The sequence below is a fragment of the Lichenostomus cassidix genome, chromosome 18 (genome assembly GCF_008360975.1).
Source record: "Lichenostomus cassidix isolate B80296 chromosome 18, HeHo_3.0, whole genome shotgun sequence".
NCBI lineage: Eukaryota > Metazoa > Chordata > Aves > Passeriformes > Meliphagidae > Lichenostomus > Lichenostomus cassidix.
The window spans coordinates 5,108,582-5,130,934 of NC_139498.1; the positions used below are offsets into that span (position 1 = coordinate 5,108,582).

Here is a 22,353-nt window from a genome sequence, read left to right on the forward strand (position 1 = left end):
GCCTTTGCCAGAAACAAATGAGAAAGGGCATTGACGACAGTGCACTGTCTAACTCTTTTTGGTTCTGGTCCTAAATAGTTAGGAATTGGATTGGTAACTCCCACAGAAACAAGACAATGTCTTTGTCTGAAGAATAACAGAGATACAGATGTAGAGACCTTGACAGGTCAGTCACCAAATCTTGATTATTTTTTAAAAACCTTTAACTTAGAGCACAGAAGCTGCCAGAATCCTTGAAGACAGAATTGTTAATAACTTAAATGCTGAAGTTCTCTGCTGTGTTACTGTTGACCTTTGAAGAGTCTGACTGCTTACTGAGATTATTTCATTAGTATTTGCACATTGACTTCCTGCCAAAAAGTCAATCTGCTTTTCCTTTGCATGGTTTTGTTATTTTGAAGGTCTTCAGCTGTGGAATCAAATCCACTATGTAACAAAGAGCTGGCAGAGCTGAAAGCTTGCCAGGAAAAGCCTTCCCAGGTTAAACTCTGGTGATGCTGAAATATTACAAGGGTTTTATGTGGCCTCCTTTCCCTTGTGCCTTACCTAACATCCCTGTTCCTGGAGGAGGGCAACAGTTGTAGTTCCCAGGGGAATCTTCTACTTCTTACCTACAGGGTGGAATTCATTTGAACCTGGGACCCTGACTTTGCATTTGTTATCAGCCTCAAAACAGGTTGGGGTTTTTGGTTGGTTTTTTTTGTTGGTTTGTTTTTAAGATGTCTATGATGAGCTTGATGATTCCTCTCACAGAGTTGTTTAGTTCTAAGTGACAGTATGGACCTGATGTCATATTTAGGGGCTCAGCATTTCTGCATTGTTGAAGTCACTTAGACAAGGTGTCTAAAATAACATGTGAATATCCCAATGAATAAAGCACCAGGAAAGGTTTTTTCAGGAAGGGCTGATATCAATTCATTTCAGATGCAGAATGAAAAATGAGGGAGATTGATCTCTTCTCTCCCTGGTTTTGTCCCCAAAAGGAGAGGAAGGTCACAATGTCACCTGAAAGATCTGGATGGAGCTATCACCTTCCCATGGACAGTTAAAGATGTCTGAACCATGAATGTCCTATTTATTGAGCCTACAGGGCTGAGATCAGATTTTATTTTTTTTTTAATGATAGACAGAAATTGATGATCCTGTCAAATACTTGGAGCCTGGAGGACGAAGGTAGGTTTTATAACTTATCATTAGGCTCTGAGTTCCATCCTTTAGCCTGCTGGCAAGGCCTGCATTCCACAAGGGATGCTCTAAAGCAATTCTCATGTTCCAGTCCAGTGGAGTAAACAAACAGCTGCATTCTGCAAATGCTGCAGAGTCAGGATGAGCTTCAAGGAGAGCCCAATTAGAAGCAGATGAAGGCAGCCTGGCCTGTCTCCCTGGACTAGGGCAAGGCTGGCTGTGGGTGTTCAGCTGGTGCCTGACAGGATGGAGCTCTCCTCCTAATTGGAGCTTTTGGATGCTGCTAAAGCCTGAATGATACTCTGCACAGTAAGTCAGCACAGCTCCACTGATCTTGCTAAATATCCATCTGAGGTGGCCTGGCTGGAGGCTGCCTCTTCCTGGAGGTGAGAGCTGTGAGGATTATTATTCTCAGTTATTCCTGGGTTAATGCAGTGGAACCTCCGGCTCAGGAGATTCCTGAACCTCCAGCTGTAATGGCAGGAAGATTTTAAATGAAATCTCTCTTTGCTGCCTATTTTTGTGTTCTTTTCCCCCACTTTTACCGTTCTTTTTGCTGCTTGCTAGTGCTGCAGATCAGCAGTTCCCACACTTGTCTCCACCTGCATTCAGGGCATGGGATAACGGGAGATGGAGCAGCTTGGGGGAGAAAAAAGCTGAAAAAGCAGGTGCTCAGCTCAACACCTGTATCCCCTGGTCCTGTCCCTGCCTTCAAGTGTCCTTTCACAGCTCTGGGGACTCACTGCCCCAGGCACATCCCCCTCCTGCTCCCAGGAGCTCTTCACTAACCCACCCTTCAAGGAGCACTTCATGTCTCCTCTGCTGGGTTCTTCCCAGGTTTCTCAAGCTAATCTGCCGCTTGTTCTTTCATACAAATCACATTCCCATTTTTTATAATTGCAAATGTGCCCACAGATGCACACCACATCACACACAGGCATAGATTTGCATCTATCAGGGTGATAAAAACGGAGTCGGCATCTGAGGGAAACAGATTTCCTTGGGAAGCTCAAAATAAGTCCCCAAGCCTACGTCTGAGCGAGTGAAGGGCTCTGGGCTGGATTTTGGGATCTGCTGTAGCTGGAAATGGCTGGGTGAGGATAGCTGTGCTGGGGTGGGCAGATGAGCAGACAGTGTGGAGCTGGAATGGTGCAGGGAGAGAGAAAAGGGGAGAAAATTAGGCTGAGAGCAGTGAGGTGAGGGAGAAAGAGTGGAAAGACTTAGTTTTCTAACCACCTTGGCAGGTACTAAATTATGCTGTTTGGTAAATGTTTTTTTGTTGTTGTTGTTGAAGTTGTTTTCCTTAAAAACGAGAGAAGTAAGTGAAGAACTTGCTCATCTTCACAACTAAAGTTATCCTAACACTTCAGAAATTCCAGTGCAAGGGTTGTGTGGGAAAAGAGACTAATTTAGCACATTCTGGGTTTATTGCAGAGGTTGTGGGATGCAGTGAATAAAGCAAGGGATTGCAGGAAGAGGAAAAGAGAGTCACAAAGGAATTTAAGGCTTATCTAGAGAATAGAATTTCATCACTGTCTCTGGCAGAATTTGTGTTGCTTGGCAACTCACTTTAATCAAACTTTTCGAGGGTGGTCACTAATTGTGTGTTCTGGTTTCCTCCAAGGCCTGATCTGGAGAACTGCTGAGCATTTACAGCTAAAACAAGTCTAGGAGAAAAAATAGGAGAAATCCTTTATATGTGTCAAATGATCTGCAAGTCTAAATCCTGTAAAAACGTACATCTATTGGCTAATAAAATGGAGAATATCTTTCTCTGGCTCTGGCATTCATTTGCACATTTGAAGAGAAGGGACACCACCTCCCCAGGAACACTCAGGGAATGAAACATTTCAGGAGTTTGATTCGTGTGCTAAAAATCCACAATATTTCTACCTTGAAAGTGCCAGAAGTCTGGCTGATGTGGCCTTTCATGGCACTGCCTGGTTGGCTTCAATTAATGAGCCTTTGAGGGTTTTCTTCTGCACTGAGCATCTCAGCAGCAGCTCTTTCTAGCTCAGTCCTGAGTGACAGGGTGAGGAAAAACCTTCTCAAACTGCCATCTTAAGGAAAGCATAAAACAAAGCCAGTCCCCTCCTTTTAACCAGTTTTTCTACTTCCAAGTAGCAGCTTCAGCTGAATTTCTAACAGCTCATCTGACCTAGGGACCAGTAGGTTTTTCCATAATTGTTGGGTGCAGATCTGGGCTCAGATCATGTTCTGTTGGAGTCATTGTGGGTTTACCAGACTGCAGCAGAGGAGAAAGCAGATCAGACTCTTAACAAGAGAGCTTTTGTCACCTGCTCAGCAGAGATATCACAGCCTTGTAAGGACAGCAGTCCTCTTGTTCACTGTGCCTTAGAATGAGGGTTGGAAACCTTTGCCTTCCCTCAGTCCAGACAGGTCTTTCTGATATCTTCTTGAAGGGAAAGAGCAAACGCTAAAATTCATCTTTATTTTTGTCATGTTACCATAGGATAATGCTCATGTGACTATGGGCCAGATGTAATTTAGGGCTTCATCCAGCCCCTGAAGTGCTGCTTAATCTGTGTATTGAGGATCATACACCATCCAGCTCTTCTAATGCATGGGAGAGTATTAACAAATTTCTGTATTAGCCTTTTATAAAAGCATCCCAGCATGGGTAGGAGGTAAGTAAAACATGTGCTGTTCTAATCCATTAGGAGTGACTGTGGTTCTTAATTCAGAGCCTGGAGAAATGTAAGCTATTAAAGCAGTACTTTGTACTTTTACAATACCTGTTCGCCCAAGAGCTCAAAATATTTTCCACTGCTCGTTATGCAGAAATAAAGAGATGCTGCTCAGTGTGTGTGAACCTCTCTGGGTAGGTCAGAGACCATTGGCTCGCAGTTCACTGCCAAATCAGAATGGTTGTGCTTTGCACTGCATTTCCCAGACATAATTGCCTAGACAAACTATAAGGTAATGAAAAAGCTGCCTTGAGGGTCTGGAGGCTTCCAGGTCCAAATCTTGTATCATCCTTAATGCAGATTTATGGCAGGCAGGGCAGCTTGCTGCTCGTTGATACTCAAAACAGGGTAAATTATGCCTGGTTTTATTACGTTACTTAAACCCAACACAAATGTCTCTGTTAGCATTTTAAGTGGATTTTGACCTCATTTGTGCTGATTTATGGTTGGAATGGTGTTTAGAGCTGTGACACCAACCCTGCTAGCACTGTACTGGTTTCTGTTGACTTCCCTTGGATTGATGGAGCCCCTCTGGGTGTGCAGACAACACTCTGACTTCACTGGGAAACAGTGCCAGGGAGAAGGATGATGATGAATATGTGATGAATAATACAAAATGTCTGTTCAGGATGATAATTATCCCAAGGAAATAGGCCATTTTATGTCCCTCATGTCATTTACTACTGTCAGCCACATTTCACCAGTGCAGATGATGCCACACTAAATTTAAGAGTGTGGCTGAATGCAGCTGGAAGGAAAGTGGTGCTTTTGTTTAAGCAGATTTTGGAGTCTAGGGTTAATTTAATTTCCTTAGTTAGTCTGTCTTGAGCACTTCTTGTCACTTTTTTTACAGCTGGGGTGAAGGAAAAGTTGTTCAGGGGAGAGGAGAAAGATTGGCACCGGAGATGGGTGGTGGCAGGATTTCAGAATTGTTGTGCTCTTTGAGACAGTTGAAATTTGCCGAGCTGCCAGATCACCTTGACATTTACTCAGGTTCCAGCAGAGTTATCTGTGGATTCCTGCTGTGTTTAATAGCAACAGGATGGGGAATGCCTAACATTTTAATGTGTGCTTAGCCTCTGATCTGTGACAGGTCTATAATTGTGTATTGAAAATTCTTTAAAGATGTCTGATGGAAAGTGATTAGCGATCACTTTTAGATTATCGACTTCATTTCCAAAATGGAAAGTCTAGTCTTTGAGGCTTTGTTTGTTTTAATACTCAGTAATGTAGCTTGATGGCCCACAAAACCTTACTTTTTTTTTTTTTCTTTTTTCTCTTTTTTTTAATCTTAGGTATAAAATAGCTACTTAAAGAATTGAAAGAATATAGTGACATCCTTATGTGGTAGAGTTTGCTAAATGCCAGTCATGCCAAAGTATTATTTTACTCATGCCAAATTCACCAAAAAGTTCTGCAATTGAATTAATTAAAATATCACCCAAAGGAGAAAAATTGTTCTTTTCCTATGAGCTGTTTCTGGGATGGGGGAGAAGAAAGAGTGTAGATCTCCTCCTTTCCACTCAATCAATCCACTGTTATCCCTGCAAAGACTGTTAGAATAAATATTGCCTTACAACTTCTAGGAATAAATATTGAGAATGAATGGATTGCCATTGAAGAAAAGCTTGCTTTAAGAAAGCCTGAACCCAAAATTTATTATTTTTGAGTAGTCTCCTACTTCTTTGGGAGTAAACAGCTACAACTTATTTCATTATGATCAGAGGTTGCTTTGTGCCCTGTCCTGACATCTCCCACACACTCAGGCTGCTTTCTGAAGGCAGAAAATACCAAGATAAAGGAAATATCATCACCACTGTGTGAACATGCTGCTGGCATAGCCCTGTATCCAACAACACTAATCCAGTGCCACGCTCTTTGTATCTTCTTCAACCCCACAGAGTTGGGAAAATCCCAGTTAAAGAAATCCCTCCTCAGAAAGCAAGATTCTGATTCCCAAAAAACCCCCTTGTGTTTGTTCTGCAATGGTAACTCGGTGCACATTTGAAGTCACCAGGAGAATTCCTCTCAGGGTGAGTGCTCTGGAATGTGGCTGCTGTAAGCTGCTGTGAGAGCCCCATTTATCAAAGTGCCGTGTTCTGCTCAGAGCTGCGTCAGTCTTAAATCTGATTAATCATCACCCCGACAAGGAAACTCTGGGAGTTACACGGGCTGCTGGCATTGCTCAGACTTACAGCTCCTCGTGCTGTGCCTGTAAGGAGACCAGAAACACTCAGGAGCTGGAGAACCATGGGGTGAAAGGAGGACAGAAAGGATTTCACCAAAAGTCTGACGGTCGGAATGGTTTAAAGCAGGCAAAGCCTTAGTTGGACTGTTTGTTCTCCAGTGAAATCATGGGGTCTCCCAAATGACCTGCATTTTGCACTGTTTCTAGCATACAACCTCAACAACTTTTTGGGGAGCTGCAAAAAATTTTTAAAAAATAATAAAAAAAAATAAGAGCAGTCTTATCAACATATTGCTGCGCAAAGTTGTGTTGGGGAAGAAACAAACAGATGCTGCGTACACAGTGCCATAAGGATTTCAGAAAACACATGATTCCTTTTAGGTACGTGGCTGGATCAGCTCCAAGCCTGTGTGGAAGGGTGGGGATGAGTCTGGGTGGTGTAAAGTCACTTGGCATCTTCTGGGGCTGAGCTGAGTTTTTGCGTAGCTGAGGGAGAACCTGGCTTAGCTTCATGCCGCTGTGAAACTGGCCTGGTGTGAGGTTAAACACTGGATAAATGATCCTAGGGGAGATTCTTTCCAGTTCTGTCATCCGGTTTTGACCCTAAGCAGCTGCCTAGCAGGTCTCAAAATGAAATTTTCAGATCAAGGGGTATTGTTCATAGGATGATTGTCTGGTCACCCTGCCAGAGAGAGTGGACTTGGCTTTGTGATTCATCAGCCCTCGCTGGGTTTCTCGGGTGGTCAGTGTAGAGTTTCATGAACAGCTCAGCAAGAGTTTATACCAAAGGGAGAACAAAAAAACCCCAACTCGGAAACAGTTGATGAAATCTCTGCCGTGGCATATTTCTCCTTACAGTTCCCTCAAAATAGATATTTTTTTAAAAATTCCTACCTTTGGCGGCTTTTAAATTTTTTTCTTTTATCTGTATCCAAAGTCTCATATCTCAAAAGACTGGGAGAGAAAGCAATGAAACAATAGATACCTATTTGAAAGTCTTTTTTTTTCTACCTGGGATTTCTGCATCAATAACTTAGAAAGTGATTAGAATTCCAGACCAGCAAAATGAAGCAGGCAGGTTCATCACAGCCAGCATGAAACACCTTCCAGAACTAAACTGGGGAGAGAAAAGAAGCAAATCCAAGTCACTGCTTTGGACTTGTGGCTAAAGGGGCTGAGAAGGATGGATAGGGGAGACCTTGGCAAGGGCCAGGAAGCCAAGAAATGCAGTTGGGTTCAGAAGGATGAACTGCACTCTAAATCACCCAAAATGCACTGTTTCCAGTCAGGAATATTGTTGGTTGGGATAGGGATAACAGAATAGCTGCATCTGAGTGCCAGAGCAGCACTGCTGCCCAGTGAGGGGGAAGGGAATGATTTCTTCCAGGATCAGTGGATAAACAAAACTGAGGACAGATGGATGGTAGAAGTAATCTCTGGGGAATAGTCCACAGAACTGCAGGGAAGCAAAAATGGTGGGGGGAGGTATGGAGAGTGATTTGTCTCTTGGCAAGGTTGGGAATATGACAAAAGGAAAAAAAAAAAATTAAAAAATGTTCTTTCCCATCTTCATCTGACAAGTGGGATAAACAAACAGTGCTGGTACAATTTTTAGGGATGTCTTTTGAAAATAGTCCCAAATAAACCACTAAAAGCTGTATGTTCAGGTAATTGGTATGGATGTCATCACTGTAATATCTAAGCAGTAATTAATGAATTGGAATGTCGATATAACACAACATGGCTGGCAACTGAGATGAGCAAAACATGTTCTTTTCTTATCTGTCTTGTCTTACCCTGGCAGCTGTTCTGACTGGAATGGCTTTTCCCCCTTGCTGCATTTCAGTTCCTCCACTGCAGTTCAGTTTTCCCATAATGATTTCCCATGTCTGATTTTGGAGGTCTTAAAAAAACCTGCTTTTCCCTTTTTCCAGGTTTGGATAATTTCTCACCCTAACATTGTTGGTTCCGTGGGGTAAACATTTAGTAGTGAAATGAGTTTTACCCTCCATTTTATCCATCAAGGTTACTCTTCATTTGGGGTACAGGATGATGAGGGGATTGAGGTGTTGATAAGATTACTTAATTTTCTTCTTTACTCTCCCAACCTGCATGTTGTGTTGTAAATTTGAATTAAGCAAGTAAGTTACTGCTGGTGATAGAGCGTTCAAGTTTGTCTTGTGGCCAGTTTAATATAAATGGCATTCTGGGGTTGCTCTTTGTTTTATTAAATGATTTTGCGTTCATTAATGATGTGGTGGTGAAGTATAATAGCACTTTACAAGCTGGCATAGCTTTGGATGACACAGGGCCAGAGTATCTGCTGGCTTTTTGAGGACTCTAAGAATCATTGCTTGGTGCTCCAACTTCCCCCAACCATCTCAGAAGCAAATCTCCTTCCTTAGTCCTTTTTCTTGCCTCCAGCCATAAACACTTATTTTTCACAGTTTTTCCAGGACTGTGAGTGAAGGAAACTTATATAAACCCCCTGTATTGTTAACATGGACCTTGGAATTCTTTTCTAGTCTGTGGCACCTCATTGTTTGTTGGCACACAGAAACAAACCCGATGGTGTTGACCCTTTGGGGCAGTTTAAAATAAATTTAGTGAGTTCGTTGCTATTCAAGACTCTTCTATACATATAGAAATGGGAATAAGCATAAACTGGGCCCTCTTGAAAATGTGCACAATGTACTGACATTATTTTGAGCAAGTCACGATCTGCTTTAGTCTGAAACAATACTTCATGTTGAAAAACACATCACAGTCTTGTTAACACCACTGAAAGCACTGGAAGAAAGGCTGTCACTTAGCAAGTCAGAAAAATTAACTACAAAGTTGGATTTTCCCCCCCTTTCTGTTAAGAAATGTTTGGTAACCAAGAACCAGCTCTTGCTAGAAAGTGATAAACTGCAGATGGTGAAGAGCAATTGCAATAAAGCCATTGGTTCAGTTTTCTGTCACAATGCCACTGCCTCAGTGGATCCATATCTTGGCTTATCCTCTGATATTAGATTCCTTCTTGATGCTAGAAAAGCAGTTATTATATGGGCAGAAAAGCATTTTTTTTTTTACTTGGTGATCTCAGCAAACTCCAGAACATCAAGTTTAAGTGCTGAGGATTTAGGCTGTCCAGTGAGCTGTGAGATGATATGGATTAGTGCTCTGACTGTCAGCCCCAGCATGACTGGAAATGTGGGACTCACAATCCAGTTCAGTGTAATCAGAACAGTTTTGCCTCCCCTTTGCCATTAGCTTTTGAAGGATGGTGTTGTTTGTCACATGGCTTTTGTTTCTGTGTCAGCCAGGAGAAAAGGACTCTGCCTCTCTTAGAAACAGGAATTGTTTTGTGTTGACTCAAGTTGGAGTAAAGTTTGTGCAAGACCCACAAACTGCCAGTCCTACTTCTGCTGAGTCCCCAGGGGACACCCTTTCCTCTTTTTCAGTTATGCCACTTTGTCAAAACCGTGGAAAATGCTCACAATAGTATTGCTTATGCATTTTGAATTCTCTGCATAGGGTGAAGATCTTTAAAATGTTTCCATATCATGTCCTGGACTGCCTGTCCTACTTGTTCTGTAGGATTCCATGGGATTTGAGGTTGTGTGTGTTTTCTAGGATCAAGCACCTGATATTGATGCCATACCATTATTCTTGAGGTTCATTGGAACACTTTGATGTGTACCCCTTGAGTTTGCCATAACAGTGGTGAACACTTAAATTCTGGGCAGAGCTCCTTTATGGGAAGACTGACAAAGAAATAATTTCTCTTTCCTGAAGGAAGAGATTTGGGACAGGAAATAAAGAGATGTGCCTGTGGCACAGCTGTTTGTGCTGCTCTGAGGAGTGACTTTGTGTTTGGAGAGTGCAGAGAGCAGCTGGGGTCAGAAACCCGATGAGACGTCGATATGGGGTGTGCTGCTCAGGAAGGAACTTTGTGGTTTCCTTTGAGAGGAAACCCTATTAATTTAGCATTAATAATGTATTGAACTTGAAAGGCTCAAGGATATTGAGGCCATTTCTTTGAAGTTGCTGAGTGTCCCCAAACCACAATGAAATTGATAATTGATGGGAGTGCAGTGCAATGGAGAGTAAGAGCTGCTCTGAAGTTGATACCACAAGACTTTTTGCTGCTCCTTATTGCATTATTTTATAGAGTCCTTCAGATTTTATATCTAGACATAATCAAACAACTCAAGGGGGAGTAACTACTACCCCATCTAACCCAGCACAGGGTGGGCTGCTGGGTGTGCTGATGCTCCCAGCAGAGATTCAGGGAAACACCAACACAATCAAATGGCATTAATTAGGGTTCCTGGAGCCCCAAGGGTGCTCAGGGACTGAGCTGAAAGGTGCTGAGTCTCTGCCATCCCCCTTTGAATTCCCCACACTCCTTGCAATCACTGTTGTGTTCCAATTACTGCTCTACAGCTCTATTATTTTTCCCAGGAATAATTTAATCACTTTTATTCCTTGCAGTGCTTTAGCTTTGGTGAAATTTTGACTCTTGTGCCAGGAAAGAAAGAGAACACTAATTCCTTCAAAAGTGATTGACCCCCATAGATCTGAATGGGACCTGAAGAAGCAAAGGCTTGAATCCCTAGTTGACAGTAATTTGTAGGTTAAACCTTCAGTATTCTTTCACTCAGAGCTCCTCAGCTTTCCCAGGTAGCAGAGAGAGCCATGCAGAAGTTCCCTGTCTCTCAGTTGTTTCAGGAGTGAAATTTTGCCAAAGAAGAAATTACAGAAGAAAGTATTATTTTAAAAACTGAAGCAAATAACATTAAGTGTAATGCTGCCTTAGTATTCCAGAAAGTCCTTGGGAGGGCAAACACAGCATCTTTTACACTATGGGGTCAAACTCGTGGACATGTGTGTTAGTCACAGTAAAAGGAAAGCAGCTTTATAGGGATATTTAATATTTAGTTAGTAGTGGAGAGTTTAATGTCCAGTTGCTTGTTCTTCATAAACACCATTGGCAATGATTCCTGCTTACACACAAGCTTATTTCAACACTTCTGATATATTCAGGGGTCAGAAGACAAAGGATTTGTTCAATAATTGTATTCCTCCCCTCCCCAAAAGCCAGCTCCACGGGGGCACTAGGTGCAGCAGTTTGTTTTGTTGAGGTGTGACACCACATTGTCACTGCTCCCTGCATCCACGGCCAAGGTTTACAATTGGAACCTTATCAGAAAACAAAATCACAATAAACAGAAAGTAGACAGAACAGTCACATCCCTGTGCCAGAGCAGCTTTCCCGTGGCAGTGCCTTCCTTTTGCCCTCAGATGTGATAAAATCAGGTCACATCCGCTTTGCTTGTGTTGAATACTGCCTGGAATTCACAGCAGCACTGAGAGCTTTTACACACAGGGATGGAGGAAGAGGGATTTATGGAATTGGAAAGTATTAACTTAATGAAAGAGCATTTGCATGTTTTCTGAGCAAAACGTTATCCAGGAAAAGAAAGAAAGAAAAAAAAAATCTGGCCTAGCTGATGAAAGCATTTTATTTATTGATCCCTTTCTAATCCTTTGTTTTGTTTTTCCTGATGCTGATGCTCACAATGTAGGCTGTGGGATTCATAAGCAGGCCAGCCTCTCTTGTCCTGTAGCTACTCATCTATAAATGATGCTGTATTTAGTGCCTGAAGTGTCTGTTGTTGGGGTCTTTTAATGTAAAAAGGCTGCATAAAAGCATTTTAAATACAGCTGCAATTATGTACTGACTTGTTTTAAACAAACTAAATTTTAATTACAGGCTGAATCTTCAGCTAATTGCATCTGCTTAGTTCCCCTGCTGTCAGGTCCACTTTGTACCTGTGTGTCCTGTTTGTTCTAAGAGGCATTTGTTGGTGTGAGCCAAAAGTTGGTACTTGTATGGCTGAAGGTGCTGAAACTTATGTTTTTGATTGAGTAAGTCTGTCTTCCCTCCAAATTGTAGGGAACCCAGCCTTGGGGTTAACAGTGCACAAAATATCCATATAAAGTTCACTAATCACAACTATTTAAAATAATTACAATGCAGGAATGTTACCTGAGAGAGTGGAAATGGATTGTAGCAAAAATGATTAAAACTTTTCTTTTGCTTTTATTTTGTTTTAAACCACCCTGTACTGCTTTCTGCAGGGCTCAATTTCTTTTAGAATTCTTGATCTTCTGAAACACTGCAGGGAAATTCCTCTAATTTTAATTTCTGCCATTAGGCTCAGCTGCCTTGGATTACTTGTCAGTGACTGAGTGAGACACCTTGAGAGTGATGAAGCTGCTCAGGGTGAGCTGTGGAGCTCTGATGGAAAATCAAGTAGCATTAAATAGCTAAGCAATAGGCTTATGCTGACTGGGAGAGAACCAGGATAAGGTCTCTCAGTGAAGATCACCCCAGCATCTAATACCTTGTAAATATATCTTGCACTTGCAGTGTTCACCACTGTAATCACAGATTTGAGGATTTACTTTTCTTTTAAAAGACCTTCTGCCATTTTCCTATGAGTTTCTTAATGCCTCACACTGAGTTTAGTATGAAACTAATGGCTCATAGTTGCAGCTGGTTTTTTTTTAATTTCATAACTATCCAAAGGGGGTAACTGATAAAAATGTTGTCATGTGTTTATTGCCAGGGCAATAGCAGTCAGGTTATCACAGGCAAGACTTCCAGGATGTAAGTTAAGTAGGGATAAACATGCAGAGTAATTAATACAGCAGTCAGAAGAGCTCAGATCAATAAAATCCAGGTGAAAAAAGATCTTTTCCCTAACTGCTGTAATCCTGATTCTCCCCAGTCTAGCATTTTTCATCTGTGTGAAATGGCAGTAGAGTGAATGGAGAATTCTGATCTGGCAGGATTCTACTCTTGGCTGATGCCCAGATGTGAATGACATCAGCAATGGCATCAGATCCAAGCCTTCCTGTGTTCCATTTAAGCACAGAAAGTAAATAAGTAATTGTAGAATGGACTGTGTATGTCTTACAAATAAACACATTTACTGAGGGGCGTTCTGTGTGAGCTGCAGCATTTTCTGTCATGGCACTATCAGCATTCCAGCAGGATGAAGACTCCTTAGCACTGCAAATGCTGTGCAGGTGTTCCAGCATTGCACCGTGGCACCTGCTGTCCAATACAGTGTTATCTGAGCATTTTAAAATAGATTTACTGACCCAGCAGTAGCTCTCTTTTTGAAACATGAGCTACTCATTGGAGCCTCTAAGCTAGAGAGAGTTAACTGCTGACTTCATGGGGCATTGGCATCTCTGCTGTTTGCATTTCCTGTGCATTTTTCTGATCCTGTAAGATGCTGTTCCCCTGTGCGAGAATGCACAACAACTTGCCAAATTTAGTCTGTAATTTTACGCCCCACAATGAGACCTACCTGCAATAATCTGACAGGATGAAAGCAACACGTGTCATATCAGCTCCAAATAAATATCTTGTCTCCTCTGCAGCAGCTGCACTGAAAGAGATCTGACATAATGGTGTTATATCAGCAGAGCTACTAATCTCTGATACCAGAGATTTCAGTGCTGGGGGAGAAAACACTGCACAAATGGAGGTCATTCAATATCCTCGAGCACTTGGACAAGTGTGGCATTTTGGGCTGTCCCTGCTGATGGCAGAATGCAGTGCTGCTGCTAAAAATTGCTGTTGCAGAGCTCCTTGTGCAGGTAACCTGCAGTGTCTGTTCAGAGGGGCTGGTTTTGTTCCATGCCTTGCAGAACCACTGATGCTTCTAGGAAGCAAAAGCCACACTGGGTTTTAGAGGTAAAAGCAGGAGCCTGGGAGGTGTCACAGATGGGAGTTGGGTTGTTTAAAGGTATTTAACCCTCTTCAGGAATACAGGATTGCTTTCTAGACCTTTTGCCAGCTAGGAGCTGCTGTGTTCTGGTAGGACCAGAGGAGGGTCAGAGGCCACACAGAGAGCCCACATGTCTCTTTGTATTCTCCTCAAGAATGGCAGGAGGAGCTACAATGGCTGAACTGAAATCAGAAGGATGCTGACAGAATGTTGCTGTTCTCATTTGTGGTGAGGCTGCACATGTGAAGAATCCTTTTCCTTGGCAGCAACCCCTGAGGCAGAAGGTTGAACCTGTTTACTCAGGCACGGAGCCATAGTGTCAGATGGGCATCAACACACCCATTGCAGAGAGCCTGCGCTGGGTGTGCATCAGGTGTGAGTGTCCCAGATAGGATTCCCAGCAAGGATTGGCCATATGGCTGCTCGTTCTAATTTTGTATTCCCTTGTTCCATTGCTAATCCAGGTATGGGTCTGATTATGTTTCAAAAATAGGGAACAGCTTTTTCCTCCTTTCATAAGTCCTCTTGCCCACTTGCATAACACAGATTGGAATAATGGTTTAGGAGAAGCTTTTGGAGGACAAACTTTCCTCCCTGCCCTTACCAGACCTCTTCCTTCTGCATTCAGAGAAACAAGAGCTTTATAAATCTTCTCCCCTTTTTAAGTAAAGTCCCTGTAGGCTCCATCCGAGTAAATCTGTGGCACCAAGCTGGATTTCACATGCACAGCAGAGTGGAAATCTGTGTTCAGTCACTCTGTGCACTGCTTTGCAGGATGTTTTGCCCGGGCTGGTATAAAACATTGAGGTATCAGGGTTCAGGAAGGAGCACAGCACTGGGGATTGTCACCCCAGCTGCCCCTCACAACCACACCTGCCTTTGCCTCCTGGTTCCCTCAGCTCCCTGAACATCAGCATTGCCTCCTCTCCCTCAGACAGGGCTGGGGGACAACATCTTAGTTTGTTGTTGTGCTTTCTGCGTTTCATTTTCATGAGAATTGAGGAGGTGAGGGTCTGGTATCTGTGGAATGTGCAGAGTGATGCCAGGTCATGCTCCTCTCTGATAGCTGAAGCGACTGCACCAGCATCCAATTATTTAGTACAGAGCTTTGATAATCTAGTTTTCTTGCTCATCTCACGCAGTCTGTTCCACACTAATGCAGCAGATTTGAAAAAATGTCATCAAAATTGTATTTTTCCTGCTATTCCTCTTGGAATTAGCTATACTAAGTATTGGGGTAACACACTGAAGCCGAGCTGCAGAGCCAGCATCTTTTGATTTTGGTTTAATTTAAACTCCAAATAATGGATTATACTTCTGGACCTGGCATGTATCATTCAGATTGGCCCCAGAGTGGGAAAAGCAATATATTTTTCAATGCTATACATTTCGATGAATGCTGACATTAAGCAACTGAATTTGGAAATACCCATCCTACCCAAAGTCTTAACTTTCTTTTATCTGTATATATATTATTTTTTCACCCACTTCTACAATGCATCTGCCTCTGCCTGGCTGAACGAGCTTTAGCTGTATATATCAGTACAAGATGCACTATAATGCAATAGATTTTCCTGGGAAATTTTTAAGTAGAATTACAGCTGTGCTTTGTTGGGACTCACTTTCCTATTGCCATCCTGAAATCTTTAAGAACTTCTCTTGCTGAGGACATAAAAGCAAGTGCTGAGATCCAAAACACGGCAGTTCAGGCTGGACAGGAGCAATTTTCTGCTCAGCTGTTTTGCTGGTGAGTTGGGATTTGCCATTTTCCAAATGTTTGTGCAGTGCAGTCCAGCACAGCCGAGCAGTTGGAGTTCTGCAGCAATGCCATAAAAACCAAAATAATGAAGGCAGTGTCATGTGCAGACTGCAAAGGGAGCACAGGGGAGCAATCCCTGCAGTTCAACACATCCCCACTCAGCTGATGGAACAACATCAGCCCTGCAAGGAGAATTCTGCACCACATGCACCCATCCCACTGGCAGGGCTGGAGCTTGGAAAAGCACAGTGTTGGTCCTTCTGTCAGTACATTTAATTAACTGCAGCTCTGCTTTTGTGTCTGCAATTTACAGTCAGTTAAATCATAAATACTGTTTTGTAACTTGATAGGACAGTATGTAATGGTGCTCATCTTGGATCCCTTTTAGCCTGAATTTCACATCCTCTTTGTGATTTTTAATGACAGCAACAATTTTGATTATATTGCTGGAACATTTCCCAGGGTAGTTGTGGTTTTTTTGTAAATAATATGTGATTTAGAAATGAAACTGCAGCAAAAAGCTGCTAAATCCAGCATCTTCTGCAGCTGCATATTTATGTAAAAAAAGATCTTGGCCCTAGTGTAAGAGATTGAAAGTGTCTTAAAAAGAAGACAGCCCCAAAATTTAAGCCCCAAAAATGCATAAAGTAACTGAACTTTCTGCAACTCAGGGAGAGTTGCTCTGAACAGGAACAATTCAAGCAAAATATGAGTGAAAGCAGAACATACTTGCATATCAGCTCTGCTCTCTCAGGGAGATCAGCTGCCCGTTTGTCTTGCTGTGTGGCTGTGTGCCCTTTGCAAATACTTCCAATTAACAGAGATTTTCCATTCTGACCACAAAATTTGCTCCAATTCCATCTTCCTTCAGCACAAAGAGAAGTAATGACAAAGAGCACCAAACTGACCAAGCAAGACACTTCTTGGCTTTTCAGGACTTCAGAGAAGTCATTTAGGCAACAGTTCCCATCAGGGGCAAACTTTATCCAAATCTTGGACTTTTTGCTGCTACAACCTTCGGTATATTGATAAAAAAACCTTTTCTTGTGCTCCCAAATACTCTTCAGCTGTGAAAGAGCTGCATGTCAGAGACTCCAGACACAAGCAGGTTTTTGCCAAGGTGCTGGGGGGAGACCAGGAATGGATGCTCCATTGCAGAGAGAGAGAAAAGATGGAAAAGCCAAATTCCTGCCTCAGCACTGGAGCATGAGCCAGTGTTGGGGAAGCTTCTGGCCTGGTTTTGGAGCTCAGAGCACATGGGGTGAGGAGACACAGATTTTATTGACTTTGGTTCACTCAGCCACTTCTTCCCACTCAAAGTCAGATATTATTGGAAAAACTCAGGAAAGGAAGGAGAGAAACAGCTTTTCAGTCAGACAGCTTGGACTCAGATACTGACTGCTGAGCACTTTCCCTCTTTTCCTCTTACTCTTTCCCTCTGCAGTTTTATCCCATATTGAGCTTATAGGTGGCACAGAATCCATTGACAGTTCTCTAAATCCTCATTTTCTACCTGAATTGTAAAGTTTAGTGATCAGTTCTTCCAAAGCAGAGTGTATTTTGCTGTGTGATGGACAGGGACAAGGTTCTCCAAGATACAGATGTGTAGTATGATTCTGTACATTGAACAAAGATCACTTGGGAACTTGAGGAGTGACTCTTCTGTAGAGGAAAGTACCCTGTTTAGGGTTTTAGAGTTCCTAAAGTTTAGCTAATTAAATCCTATGCTTTGCCCTAATTTCATGGTTTCTTCAATTATTTCCTTCTAGCTCAACAAAATTCACCAAAAATCCATGAAGGCTGGTGGGCTTATAAGGAGGTGGTCCAGGGAAGCTTTGTTCCAGGTAAGTGTAATTTTAAAATTTTAGCCTTTCTTACATATTTTTTTCCCACTGGAATTAGTATAGTTGGATTCGAGGAAGATTTGTTGTTTTACTCATTGTAAAGATTAGTAGTTGAGCAGTGCTCAACATCACATTATAGTGAAGCACAGAAAGGTTGCTGTTAGTACATCATCCAAAGACCATGGCTGTTTTCCAGGGAAGAAATCCCTTTGATGACATTCCTGGTTTCTCTCAGTAAAACCAACAGGATGCTGCTTTGTCAATCTCTGTGTTCTGTGTATGGAAAAGGGAAAGGGACTGAGAGGTACTGTTAACTGGATGAATTTATTTATCTGGTGCAGCACTTCCAGGTAATTGTACTGCTACAATTTTATGGATAGATTAAGACAGGAACCCACTGCATGCAAGTTTCACCGATTTTTGTTTAGTAAACAAGAAACTGTGAGTGAAAAAATGAAATCAAAACTGGGCTTCATTGAGATTTAATAAATAAATAAGAGGCAGCTAAAAGGATTCTGTTCAATATATTTTCAGTGCTGTTGAGATGAATATGTATTAATTTGTGTATATTAGCTATATTTTATAAGGTGAAGTAGTGCTTCAAGTTCTGTCATGAATGCACCAAAAAAACTCCTACATGATCCTTATTTCCTCATAATACTAGAAAATATTGTTTGGCTGTTGTGTGAGCTATTCCTGAGGATCTGTAGATTTGACCTCTCATCAGCTACTTCCACTGCTGTGAGAACTGCTACAACCTGACAGTCATCCTGAATTCCCAAAATGCTGATTGTCTTGTTAAGAATTCTAGTGCAAATGAGATGAAATATTGCAGCCCACACGTTTCTGGCACTGAAATGGTTGTGAAAATCTACAGGCCTGGAGCTTAATTACATATTGATGTAGCACAAAGTAGCTTTTCAGATTTCCTTGAGGTTGGTTTGTCCTGTCAGAGGCACTCCAGTGTATTGTTGTGGATGTTTAGTTCCTAATGTTGACAGCAGGGGAGGAAATCTGGAGAATATAATCACCTGCTTCAAGATATTTCAGCCTTCCTGAGTTGCACAACTCAGGTAAATGCCCAGCAGAAAATGAATGAGAAAAGGTTTGCTAAGTTTAAATTTACTGGAAAAAAAATAATGTAATTGTCAGGATGTAAAGAAAGCTGTGATCAAGTGATGCTTGTGGTGGTCTAGTCTTAATACTGTGAGAAATTTAGGCTTGGGAACATCCTTGGAAGATGGGTGAGGAAACTGTGATGACTCAAAAATTTCTAGGAAGAAGGAATTTCAGAGTGGTGTGGAGAGACACCTCCTTTCTGAGACACTTCCTTTCTGAGTTATCCAGACATGTTTAATATCCAGCTAACCCAGCACACATCCTCAAGAACTGGCCCAGAAAATCAGTAATGAACATCTCCCTGAAGCAGCCATGAAGAAAGCAAAGGGAATTTTTGGGCACCTTCCTTTCAAACTCAGCTCTGCAACCTGCCAGCCTCAGCCGGAGAGAGAAATCCCATGAGACTTCACAGAGCAAACAACTCATTCCTTTTTTCATTCCCCAGCAGCACCTAGAGACTTTGGAGCCTTTGAAAACCACATTTAAAGCATTTCAAGGCTGTGTTTGTGGCCGTGCTCTGCGACTAACACCTCACCCAGGATCTGCTGAAGTCTATCTGTGCTATAGGAAGTTTATCCATGCTGGTGGCAGTCACGTTTCACATCTACACGAGATGCTAATTAGCACCTGAGAGGTGAGAGCTGCCAGGCAGCCCGAGGAGCTGCTGACTGATGTGCACTGAAGCAAACAGCCACAGCCATCTGCCAGCGTGTTTTCTCCCCACAGCTGTTTGTCCTGACCCAGGGCTGGAAGGGAACTCCCCCAAAGATGTTTAAAGGAGTGTTGGTCCAAGAGCTCGTCGCTGCTGTTCAAAACTGGCAGCTCAGCTGGTGTGATTGACAGCAATCCAGCTCTGGAGCTGCTTGGGGGAGCAGCCACGAGCACAGAGATGATTAATTAGGGGCAGCAGCACTGTGGAACACTCCAGGAGGAGCTGCTGGAGTTTGTCTGTCACAGCTTCAGCTGGGTGAGTGCTTTTCGCCTACTTCAAAGGAAAGTCAGTGCCTCTCTTTGAACTCTCACTTCTTTCATGTAGAGCTGTGTAGGAATGCAGTCAGGAGTGTAACACAACGTGCCTGGGTTAGGATGTGCCATTCATAAGTTTTTCTGCTTAATAATCTGTTTTGGAAGCATCTAAGTCAAGTCCTAAAAAATGCTTGGGATCCTGTCCAATTTTTCCATTGAGCAGTTCATAAAATCAAACCATACATCTCTACATTCCCCAAATCCCAGACTCCCCATATTCTGGGGTAGAATTTAAGAAAAATATTTTAAATGCCTTTCTAATGATCATCTGGACAGTTTTTTTCCTTCACTGAGCTGCAGTCAGTGATGTGAATCTCCCAGGAGGGGAGGATTGAGGCAGAGGTGAGGTACAAGACCTCTAACAGTGTCTCTCCCAAATTCCCTTCTTGCTCCAAGAGAAGGCAGCATTAGGAATTACCAGGTTCTCTCAGCACAGTGAGTGTGGCTCAGGTCTGTGCTGGGGCTCAGCTTTGTCAGAGAGGTGTAGAGTTGTCAAGTGCAGGAGGAAAAGTTCATCAAGGCTGGATTTGTGTATCTGCTGCTGGTGCAAAAACCACTCATCCCTCACCTGTTCTACAGGCAAAGAATTGCTCTTACGGTTTAAATCATGTAGGCAAACAAAGTAGAAAGTAAGTACAGCTTTAAAATGTTAATTGAATGCAAATTAGGTTCCAAATTAAACTTCAGGGAATGTTCAAGGATGGAGAAGGAATACTTTCCTTTCTGCAGGTGATTTGCATAATAATCAAATAATTTATATTAATACAAACTTTCACTACATAGACTTTTTCTGGTATGAAATATCAAAGTAGTTCTTGATGGGTTAAAATACATTTGAATAACCTTTTTCATGTCTTTCCTTTGGCTGTGACTGTGAACATGTTGTGTCACTGAAGTAGTGCAAGCAATTTCCGGGTGGCCAAGCCAATCACATTCCAAATTCATTTGTACCACTGTTACTTCAAGTAGATGTGCATAACCTTTGATAATCTTTGTGATAATCTTTTCGTACTGATCCTTGTTGTTTCACAGCATTATGGAAGTGGGCTTTGGTAGGCATGGGATATAAAGGTGGTTAAATCTAATTTGTGATCACAGAATTGACTTGCCAAAGCTCCATCCTGCTGCAGAAACTCTGAACTGTGTGACAGTTCAAGCAGATGAGTGTTTCTTTCCTGGGGAAGACACTGTGCTTCAGGATCCCTACTGAATTAGACCCAATTTAGTTATTTTACAGGGTGCTGGTGCCAACTTCAGCTGACAGGAGGAAGCCCATCAAATAATGAGTGAACACTGCTGAAGGAGCAGGTGATGTTCTCCTTCCTTGTAATAAAAGTTCCAAATCAGCTCTAAATCCAGATGAATCCAGGATCCATAACTGACCTCAGATCACCAGTTTCCCTGTTTCCCTGAGGTTCTGAGATGAGAAATGCCCTGTTCATGGTTCTTCCACAACTTACTTTACTCCAAAAGGGGAAAAAAAGGCTGCTGGAGTTCAAGTGCCCCTAGTTCCTCCTGTCTGGGCTTCAAGATTTCTTTTATTACAACTTGGACATTCTTTCTTTAAACTAGGAATTTCTTTATGAGCATAAAAATAACCTCTACCAGGCAGGTCACTGTAAGGACTGTGCACCATTTCTCCATGGCTGGAAACTGAGAGATGCAAAACCTCAAATCCTCACAGCTCTCAGTTTGTGCCACACTGCAGTCAGAGGGTTCTGTTTCATACTCTGGGAGGGTGATCTCTTCATGTGGCTGCCTGACCAGCAAAATCCAAACCTGCACTGCTGACTTCTCATGCATTCATCTATAACATCTCTCCTGGTCTGATTTTGGAGCTCCAGGAGGCTGCAGCATCACTCACCATCTGGTGCATTCTGCTTGTCAGTGCAAACAGTGGTGCTGTCTGAGCTGCAGCAGTGCTTTCAACAGTCTGCACACACCCTCCAAAATCAGGCAGTCTGCTGCTGACTCTGAGGAATTAACCAGCCATGGATAATTATTTATTGGAACAATGATAGCAGTTTTTCTTTTAGAAAGCAGTATATTGGAACAGTTCATTTCTTCAGGGTGATAGAGCATAGATTCTGGAAATCATTCACTTATTGATTTGAACTTAGGTTGGTATATGTAATATTTCAGCTTTGCTTGTCAGTTAAAGAGAGCTTGAAGGAAATGTATTTCATATCAGATATTTTCTTGGTTTGTCACTTCCTTTGCTGTTTCTGCAGAAATTGAGTGTTTACAAATCATGTAACTGGAAAGGAAACTAGATTTTTTTTTTTACATGGGAGTTAAATAAAATACAACATGGGCTTTTTCCCTGTCACAACACCTGGTGGCACCGTGATTTGGTTCTCACAGCTCCCTTCTCACTTGACCCAGGAGCTCAGGACTGGGAATCACCCTTTACAGGTGCTTTTGTTACCACCAAGACATCAAAAAGTTGCTGTCTTCAGGTCCTTCCCACTCCTTTGAACACCCATCTGTGGAGTCCTTTTTACAAATAACTTTTTTAATGAAGTCCCTGTCTTACATACAGCCTGTAACTGCAACCATTTTGCAAACACAGCTCTGAATGCTCTTTTTTCCTCTAATTCAGTCCTTTGAAGACCAGCACTGGGAAATACTTGTGGTAAAGCACTCTGAAAACCTAAAATTTGAAACCCTGACAAACCTGTGACTGAACCACAATTTTTGCCATCGTGGTCTCAGATCTCTTTTCTTTTAA

At 42.3% G+C, this 22,353-nt stretch overlaps 1 protein-coding gene across 3 annotated transcripts in view; it reads left to right on the forward strand.

Annotated features, from left to right (window-relative positions):
- Positions 1–22,353, forward strand: part of CA10 (carbonic anhydrase 10 (inactive)) — a 164,528-nt gene that overhangs the window by 16,333 nt on the left and 125,842 nt on the right. For all 3 annotated transcript variants that reach the window (XM_085077613.1, XM_085077612.1, XM_085077614.1), the window contains exon 3: positions 17,403–17,477. In XM_085077613.1, the coding sequence (XP_084933739.1) occupies positions 17,403–17,477 (75 nt within the window). The remainder of the gene's footprint in view (positions 1–17,402; positions 17,478–22,353) is intronic.